The 10,119-nt window shown below is 42.4% G+C and overlaps 1 protein-coding gene across 1 annotated transcript; it reads right to left on the reverse strand.

Moving 5' to 3' along the window:
- Positions 1 to 5,529: 5,529 nt before the first annotated feature.
- Positions 5,530 to 8,370, reverse strand: rnf228 (ring finger protein 228). The gene has a single exon (XM_030109180.1). It carries the CDS (start codon positions 8,019 to 8,021, stop codon positions 7,245 to 7,247), a length of 777 nt encoding a protein of 258 aa, XP_029965040.1. The 5' UTR covers positions 8,022 to 8,370; the 3' UTR covers positions 5,530 to 7,244.
- Positions 8,371 to 10,119: the final 1,749 nt, after the last annotated feature.

Genomic DNA, 10,119 nt, shown 5'->3' on the forward strand with positions numbered 1-10,119 from the left:
TCTTATCCGTGCAACCCATATGCTGCATGTGTCAAACTCATGCTGGTTATACAACTCCATCATTCTGTCTCCCTTATCAGCAACATGACAGCATGACGATCTTCAAATTAAAGTAAAATAAGTTGTTATTGTCGGTGTGCAAAGAGGTATGTGATCCTTTTTTAACTTAAAATGTTTTCAGAGAAGCTTAAAAAAATTTGGTGGAAAAAAAATGTTTGGAGCGTTTTGCAGACTCCATGCGAATTCACCCTTTAAGTTTGGTTTTGATGGTGATGATAATTAATCAATAGCTGTCACTGATCTCCCAGCTCAGGTTTCAGTGTTGTGTTTTTTTCCACTGTTCTTACTGAAAACATAAAATCCCTGCAATATAAATTAGGAAATTCAGTTAATTTTACTTAAAATCAGTATTTAATGGGGCATTTCAGAATGACATCCAGGCTGGATATTGGTGTAATATAGTATACATGTATTTGTGTGGCACTGCAGTACCTTTACAAAGAAGAAATGGAAGAAAAAAAATCCTGAGAGCATGCATGTGTAATAGGCAAGGAAAGAAATTTCACATCATTGCTTGTTTTTTTTTTTCAATTAGAAACTTCAACTAAAAATCAAGATCATTTTCTGGGCTTATGGAGTCTCACTAACCTTTTGATTTATAGTTTTGTAAATGCTTCATTTTCCGCATAATACTGACTTTTGCTATGATGTAGTTTCATCAGAGGAGGGGTGTCAGTCTAATTCTAAATCAGACACATACAGTCTAATTTGATGTTAGGACTAGTAGAATTGTGCCATAAGAATATAAACATGAAACTTGAAAGTTTTTCTTTGTTACAACACAAACATCTGATGAAAATGTTTATATTTTCACAAAACTAAACAATTACTGGAGAAAATTATGACAATTTTAACATAAAGATACCTTCTGATACAAAACACATTGAAATGTTTAAAAAAAAAAAAAAAAGTCCTGGTGCATTATTGACAAACTCTCCCGCACAGTCTCACTGTTTGGTAGCTATCATGGCCGCTGAAGCTTTTCTCCGCTCGGTCAGTGTTGTCTTGTGTGTGCTGCTGTTGAAACATCCGACCGAAAGAACATTTCCCTTGAAATTCTGACAATTCACTCGATGGTTTTGTGGGCCAGATTGGAGCGTCTTGCAGGCCAGTTTTGGGGCCCATGGGACTTATGTTTGACAAACCAGCATTAGATGATCCACTGAAAGGGCTTTGACCCCCCCCAGTCCAGACAGGGATGAGGGGGGAGGAGGCTTCGCTGTCATCCACCTTCCTTCAGCTGGGAGGAGATATCCCACAGGTTAAGTAGGTTTCAATTAACATTCGCCTCTTTTGTTGTGAGAAAACTTGAACAATGAGTTTTAAAAGGAGCATTTCACCTGCTACTCCTGGAAAAAAGATCATTGTCATGGCTCAGAATGACTCTTTTTGAAGTTGCCTTTGATTAAAGTGAGATCAGTGTGTTTGTGGATTGCATTAAGAGGAAAAATGTGTATTTCATTGAACATTTGTGCAGCCTGATTGTGGGAGAAGTTACAAAAGTGTAACGTTTGTCCCCTTTATGCAGACAAACGTGACGATTTCTGAGAGATCTCATTGAAACTGGATATTGTGTGTACACACACAGGCACACACACACCGAGGGGATCCAAATGGAAAACAGAGAGGAAGGCATGATGCATACCTCAGTCCCCTTTTTCTTCTAAAGCGACACTGAATCTCCGTGTCCAATCCATTACCGGGGGGATGAAATTCAAAGTCAGAAATCTCTCCTGATGAGAAATAAATGAGTTGCATCACATGCTGGGTGTGGAGGGCAGTCACAAAAATGCGTTTGTCAAATCAATTAGTTTCCCACAGGTCTATTAGTGTCATTATCAGCTGATGGAAAGCAATGGAAGTGAAAGTGGTCTCACTCTAATCTGAAATATGTTATTATACTCCACTCTGGGTGCAGTTCAGTTTTCACGACCCAACAATTAATAAAAATATTAATAGCCCCAACACTCAGTTTTTTTCATCCACTTAAAAAAACTGCATTTGGTATTTAACAGTGATGTTTACAAAAGTAGCTCACCAGTTACTCCACCTGACAATAAGACGAGCAGATTTACTTCTATAGCTTTAAAAGAATCATCAAGGAAATGTGTTCAGATAAGGCCATTAAGAACCTTAAAATAAGCTAATTATGTTGTTTAATGGAAAGCCTGAACAAATAGAAATCTTTTAATTCCTGATTTCAAAGAAGTGAGTGTGTCAACAGGAAGTTTGTTCCAGTGTAGGAACTAAAAGCTGCTTCACTGTGTTTCTTCTGACTCTGGGAACTCTTAGTAAACTTCCTCCTGAGGACCTCAGAGGTCTGGATAGTTCATGTAATAGTAAATCTCAGGCCTGAGATTATTCAAGCTTTATAAACCAGAATTTCGGTTTTGCAGTGAATCCTTTGACACACAGACAGCCAGAGCAGAGACTGGTGAAGATGAGCTGCAGCTGTCAAACAGAGACATGTAAACACTCCATTACAAGGATTCAACCTGCTGTGAATAAATACATTAAAACGTTTTCTCTGAATCTCTTCAGTCAGAAATACTTTGATTCTTGCAATACTATTCAAATTGTTATGAACTGATTTTCAGGCAGGCTATTGAATTCTCTGCCTCAGTTAGGTTTATTTATAAGATATTTTCAGACATCTAACTCCAGGCATTCAAATTTACAAGGTCAGCCCTCTGCATCTCTTTGTTTTGATGGTTAATTTGTGGACTCACACTTGCCTCAAACTATATTCCACTAATGCGTGTGTGACTTCGGCTAATCGGGAAGCTCAGCTGGGCCCGAGCACAATAGACGCCAGTGTGGTGCTGCTCCTCTGGGGTGAGTCAGAATCACCCAAACACACTCTCATCGTGCTGGAAGTATGACACAGAGCTGGGATAAACAGGAAACACACACCTTCAGTTTCAAACATGTCTTTGCCTGTTTTTAATGTGGAGGAACACCATATGACCGTAGAGACCATAGACACAGCTAACACATCTGTCGCAATCAGACTTGGTTTTTGAACTCAATAGTTGGGAAATGTGTGCGGAAAACGTCATCATACACAGTTTGATCTTGAGAAGCCTGGATGAGTAAAGAAAAATCTCAACAATCTCTGATAAACTTTTATTTGTTTTAATGCAGAAGGACACAAATACAATGTGAGAATTATTCACATTAAGCAAATAAATCTTGCAAAACTTGAAGAAAGTGATATTCTTACAGATCAATGGATGTAATTTAAATATAACATATTGACTAATGTGTACCAAATGTTGAAAAAACTGTGTTCTTTGCCAGTGTTTCTGCTGAATCGTCTGCACGGCACGATTCCTGCAGCTTTTACCATTCCCAATCTCACTCCCGCAATAATTCTTAAAATAGCAGTTACATTTAAATTCTGTGTCACTGTTGTCTAAGAGTTGCTTTTTCTTACAATAAATGTGTGATCCCGGCAGAAACGGCTCTTCTGTTTTTGAAAGAATGAAAGCAGCTGAATGTTTCTTCTCTTGTTAGATTTTCCAATGCTGTCCCTGGACCGAACTGCTCCCTCCGACATGCTGGGTCCAGCCCATGGGCCCAACAAGTCAATCACATTTAACTTCAGGGGCCACATGCAGCCTACGCATAAATTAGTGGAATAATAATCCTTCAAATTGAAACTTTGAATGTTTTTTTTTTGTTGTTGTTGCTGTTGTTATTGTGGTTCAGAGTGAATATGATGAAAATGTCTATATTTCCACAAATCCAAACAGATGCAAATAACTACAATTGTATCATAAATCTAATATTAAGGATACCTACTGTTTAAAATATTGTAGCCTTTGCTGTGGGATGACTGCGGTGCTGTAGGTTGGGGCATGTGGCATGGGGGATTTTAATTTTCTCTAAGTTTATTGTAGCCATACCTGTGGTTTTTTTTAATGTTTCTGCTGTTGTTACTCCGCTCAGTGCAGGTTATGTTCTAATTGTGTAACACTATGGGTGAGAGGGGTGTGGCAGCTGACCGCACTCCTCTTTTTTGCACAATTTGAGTTCTTGTTATTAAAGTCATGAGCCCTGATATGAAGTCTCAGGCATCCATTCACTGTCACTGCTTGTTCTTACAAACTAAAAAAAAAATTGTTATTAAAAAAAAATCATTTTGTCTTTGAAATGTTTACAATCTGCTTGATGTGTTTTCGGGCCGCATTGGCGCCTGTTGTGGACCAGTTTTGGCCCATGGGCCTTATTTTGACTCCCCTGCTATACATAGAGGGCACAGTATGAGAGGAAGCCCTCTTGTGGGACAGCGCTGACTTATGCGGCATGACATTTTTCTGATAGGTATTAAACACAGTCTGATCCACACAGACTTGCTAGTGTGTTCCGCTGTTTGTGTCTGAATGAAAATCCTGTCAGTGAATGAAGCCTTGTCTAAAAGACGCAAACACGCATTACAAATGACAGTGTGTGATCGCTGCCAGCTCGCCTAATGTATTTACTTCCAATCAGGCTTCAGCCACCAGCAGTGTACGCCAGTGTGAGCAATGTTGTGATTGCGTGTGTCACCCTTAATCCACCAGTAGGGGACGTGTTTGGTGCACAGCAGGGAGCTTAGTGTGCCAAGTTGGATTATGCACAGTGTATTATCAGTCATTATGTAAGACATAAAACATCCCATCAGCTGTTTTTCTCTTCTCCCCCCCCCCCACCCCCCCACCCCCAGTGGGGCAAATAATAATGAGTGCAAAGCGTATCCATGTTTCCTTTATTACTGAAATGTGTTTATGTATGTAAAACAGCACGTCGAAGACCGTTTCCTCTGTGCAAATACAGTTTGGTACTTTTAACAACAACCACAGATTCTCATTAAAAACATCGTCTAGGTCCTCTGAAATAAATACAACACGCTTACATTTGTTTGTCAAAAAGGTCGACCCCGTTATTTGTGTCAAATAAGAGGGTGAAAGTGCATCGCTTTAGAGGTTCGAGAGGGGAAAGGAGGGCTGGAAGGACTGATTGAAGCAAGCATGAGCAGTCAGACTGAGAGGAGGGAGGAGGTGCGCTATAGCAGTCATGTCAACCTGTTGTTTTCTTCTCCCTGCAGTGAGGTATGATACCGTGCAATAAGTGCTTCCATTACTGGAGTCCTGATGACCGTCCGACTTTTTTTTTTGTTTGTTTTCTACTTGCCGAGAGGGAGCCAGGAGTTTACACAGTATTCCAATTCACACTTGACAGGAACAAGGGTCTTGCACTGATCCACAAACAAGGTTTTTAAATAAATAATTATACAGATTACAACAATACCAAAGAGAATCTCTACCAAAAGTTCACAGTAAGAATCAGAACAAGAAGACTGCCCCCTACAGGCCGCTGAGCGTGAGCTTTTTTTCATGACTGCGTGGTCTGAAGCTCACTGATTTCTCCCCCTGAAAAGACAGAGTCGATTTTTTTTCTGAGGGAAATAACATAAATATAAAGTAATTTAGCTTGTTGCTCAGAAAATCTTCATATTTGCATTGCATTAGTGCAGGTTTGTTTTTTTTTTAATTCATTGTTTTCTACGACCTTGATCACACGACAACTTTTCAAGTGCAAACGGAAGAGCTTTGCGTTTGCTCGGAAACAACACAAGGAGATGTAGTTTTCATGTTGAGCCACTAAGGGGTGCTGTTGTTTGTTTTTGTAATGAGATCACGTGGTAAAAGATGATCAATGTGTTGAAAGTTTTCCGTTTTTTGCTTGAAAACGTTGTCATATAAATGGGGCCTTAAGTTGAATTTGCAAATAGGTAATTCCGACCCGTGAGAGTCCAAGATTAACCAGAGCAACACCTAATGCGTCATTTTCTACCTTGTGTCAAAAGCACGTCGTTATGGCTCTGAGGGAAGAAGAAAGGTGAAGTCTGGGGTTGAACTCGCTTTAAAGGTACAGTATATAAGATTTTTGTCCTTTAAATGGCAGCAGTCAGTCACTGCCCTTTTCTGTTAGACACCATCTTGTGGTTGACAGCGGTACTACATATCCCTGCTCACAGATCAATTAGATAACATAAAGAATGTTGTCTTCTCACAGTGTTACACATTTTGACTGCAAATATTACATACCGTACCGTTAAAACAACCCTTTCTCTGTCTCCAAAGTCCAACAAATATGTATATATTAAAAAAGGTGCTATACGTTATAAACCCTGTTTTCAGACTCTATAGGTGTATAAACGATGTGACCGGAGGAGGAACGGGCTCTTTTCTTCTCTTTCGACAGTGAAATTTTTGCTTTTTTTTTCAGCAACAAGTGAGGCACAAGAGTCAGGAGACACACCGGTCCTTTCCATTAAAGGAAAAAGTGAAAGCCCTGACCTGTCAGTAGCCAATCATGCAAAAATAAAATAACAATAATGTAAAAAACAAAAGTTAAACAAATAATCACAAACTCTTTCTCCTCAACTTTTCGTCCCCACTTTTGGTGCAAATTTCCCAGCGTGCCATCAGAAACAGTGCCATCCCGGGAGGGCAGGAGTTAAAGCACGTGGTTTAGGAAAGTGTTGGAGAAGAACAAAGGACTGGTCACATCAACCTGGTATATCGCCTGGGAACTATTTACAAGTCTGGATTCTGTCAGAAGCTTCCCACATTAAATTACACAGCAAGCCTCCAGAAAAGCAAATAATAACAATAATAATAATAATAAAAAAAAGAGGTGAACATTGCCAAACATCTGTACAATACAATAGTGCTTTTTTGAGATATGAGTGAGTCATCATGGACAGTTATCATACAGTGAGTGGCATAGTGGGATATGCATATTAGTAAGCAGGGTTGGGGTGGAGGAGGGGGTCAGAGCATGGAAATAAGCACTTCACATTTAGCCATCAAACCCAGCTTAGTTTCAGACAAGCGGCAGTGAGCCCGAATCCTAAGTTCCCCCACGAGGAAAGCCCAGCTGAGCATCCAGCCTGCTTCAAAACTCAAGTGCACAACTTTCTATAGGAGAAAGATTATCAAGGATCATGTTGGCCTATTGCTCCAAACGACATGAAGGCCTGCGGGTGTTTGCTATACTCATAAAAAGGCCATTTCTGGGCAGGGTTTGTTCCTAGAAAAAAAGTAAAGGGAGCAGGAGTATCAGTCGCCAGCACTATGTACAACGAGAAGGAGAAGAAGAGACGAGGCAGTCAGTGGGAGGCGGCAGCCCGCGCGTCAGGCGTTTCTCCGGGAGTTACTGGTGGCGGACGCGCGGCCCGTCTCGTGGTCCGGTCTGTATTTGAGCCAGCAGATGAGCCACGTGACGACCACCGAGAACATGGCCAGGATGCTGGCTACCGACAGGCAAATGGGTCCGGCGGGCGAGGGGGGGATGCTGTGGCTGTGCACGAAGATGAGGCCCATGAAGAGCAGCACCAGCATGGACAGGAAGGAGAAGATCACGCACACGCAGCCGGTGGTCAGCGCCACCCGCTTGCAGCTCTGACAGCTGTCGTAGCGCACCGAGTCCTGGGAGAGGGTCGTGGCCGTGGACACGGTGGTGGAGGGGGTGGCCTGGCTGGCGGCGCTGGACGCCGCGCCGGACGCCTCCTCCCGGCGGAGCGCGACGAGCGCCGGGTGCAGCGGCGGAGGGTACGGCGGCAGCGCGTCCTGCGGCAGCGGGTCCGAGTCGATGTAGAGGGGGAAGTCCTCCGTCACCTTGGTGTTGTTGGGGAGGTTCTGTATCCGGTAGTCCGGCACCGGGGTCCGGTGGCGGCAGACGGGGCAGCTGATGCGCCATGGCCGCTCCTCTCGGAGGTGAAGCGTGTTCAGGCACTCCTCGCAAAACGTGTGCAGGCACTCGAGGATCTTGGGAGCCCGGCGGTCAAGGTCGAAGTAATTGTAGCAGATTTTGCACTCGTACTCCTCGTAGGGGAACGCCGAGGAGGCCTCCCCGGGGGGCTCCGCTCCGCTCGGTGCCAGATCTACCTCTGCCATGTCATCTTTCGCCATTCACATTCTCCGGTGAACACAAAGGGAGCTGGCGGACAGATGCTGATGACGGTGCACGTCTCTCCTCCTCTCCCCCTCCTCTCCTCCTCCTCCTCCCCCTCTCATTGAATCGCCATCACCCCGGCAGACGTTGTTGATGTGTGTATGTGGATTTTTTCTCTCCTTTTTTTTTTCTTTCCTTTTCTCTGTTTTGGTGTGATCGCGGAAATTGCGCTCCCGGTTCGGTTCCCGCTGGTTAAAAAAGACGCGCTCTCACGTCGGGATCGGCTGCGTGGGAACAGATGATGTAATGGTGGCATCCATCCGGAGGGTCTGAGCATAAAGCAGAGAGAGACAGAGAGAGAGAGATGGAGAGGGAGAGAGGGAGAGAGAGAGGGAGGGAGGGAGGGAGGGGGACGTGCGTGTCGCCTTAAAGTCCCTTTAAAGAGAGAGGAACTGTCTGAGCGGCTGTGCGCGGACAGCATATGACATCCACGCTCGACCGCGATTACGCACACACCGGCGCACAAAAGGATGCGCTAATTTGGTCAACCGCGGGGGCGTCGATCCTGTTTCCTGTAACAATGAACATCAAAAGTCACATAATGTTCCAGGAAAAAAGAAAGAAAGAAAAAAGAAAAAAACAGCACACAGGTCCATCATCTAACCAGCCACTCAATCCATGAAGTCATTATTAAAGAGAGAGAGCCACAACAATATAGAGGGATGCTCTCATGCTCTCTGATAGATCAGATTAGTCTTCACTGCTGGGTTTGAGCTTTTAACATCACACGTTGCCAAAACTGGATCTGAGTGGGAGGGGGGTGTAAAGATAGATGCAAAACTACCACAAAAAAATGCTAAATGGAACCGAAAATCCCACAAAGCAACATGCAATGAGCACAAAGAGGTTGGAATTTAGGCCCATAACTACATCAAGCAAGACAGACATAAGGCAAATGTCTAAAAATAAATAAATAAAATACAACAACCAACCACAAAGCTGCAAAAACAACAACAAAATACCTCCAACATTCCCTAAAAGACACTAAATGGTCACAATGAAACCGAGGATCCCATGAGGAAATAAGAAGTTAACACAATGAGACCTGAATTAACACCTTAATACAACCAAAATATAACAAAACATGGAATTAACTCAAAGAGATTTTAAATCAGACCGACAGCTGTGAAGAGAGACAGAGAACCTATCAAACAAGGCGATTATCTTCAGGGGAAACAGAACACACACTAAAGAAAAGGTAAATAAAGACAGCGCTACAAAACAACAGCGCTACAAGACACTATGGTTATAACCCGATACAGAAGTGACACCAAATGACAACAACGAAACAAACAATCCCAGAAACATGAAGCATGAAATTAACATGATGGGATTTGGAATTACATCAAGAAATGCAAAACAGCTGCAAGGAGAGAGAGAACTATGAAAAATAGTCATTGTTCATGCTTAAACACGCTCATAAAGAGAGACCAAATCACCACAGAGATGGAAAATGGCCAGAAGGCCTTATAGGCACATAAAACAATCACAATGAGGCACGAAAACAAACACAAAGTAACCAAAGACTGGCATCAAATCATTACGTAATCATCTCAAACAGCAATACACAAAAACACCACAAATGTTTTCAAAAGTTTAGCACAAAGTATAAATCTTCAACAGAAGTGAAACACTTTCAAATGTCACTGCAAATTTTATTGCTCACAACAGACAACTTTTAAAGGTTAAATATAAACCTGCAGATAGAAAGCGGCCAAAACACAAAACAATCACAAAAAACTGATGAATGACCAGATATGAAACAAAAATACCAATAAAGCAGCAAGAAATTACACTAAAGAGACTTGAAATGACCAAAAACAGTCACAGAATGGCCACAGAGTGAAGAATAAAAAACAGGAGGGCTGTCAGTCAACATGAATTGAGCGTTATTAAAGGTTTGCCACCAGGAGCTGCTCATTATACTGCCGCCACTCATGTGTCAACAGTGTCACTTATACTTGAAGGGGAATGTAAATCATTAGTAGATTGTAAAATACATAGTCAAATACAGGAAAGGTGACTCTGTCCTCAAAAACCAAACACCAGTTATTT

This window comes from Salarias fasciatus, chromosome 14 (genome assembly GCF_902148845.1).
Source record: "Salarias fasciatus chromosome 14, fSalaFa1.1, whole genome shotgun sequence".
NCBI classification, from domain to species: domain Eukaryota; kingdom Metazoa; phylum Chordata; class Actinopteri; order Blenniiformes; family Blenniidae; genus Salarias; species Salarias fasciatus.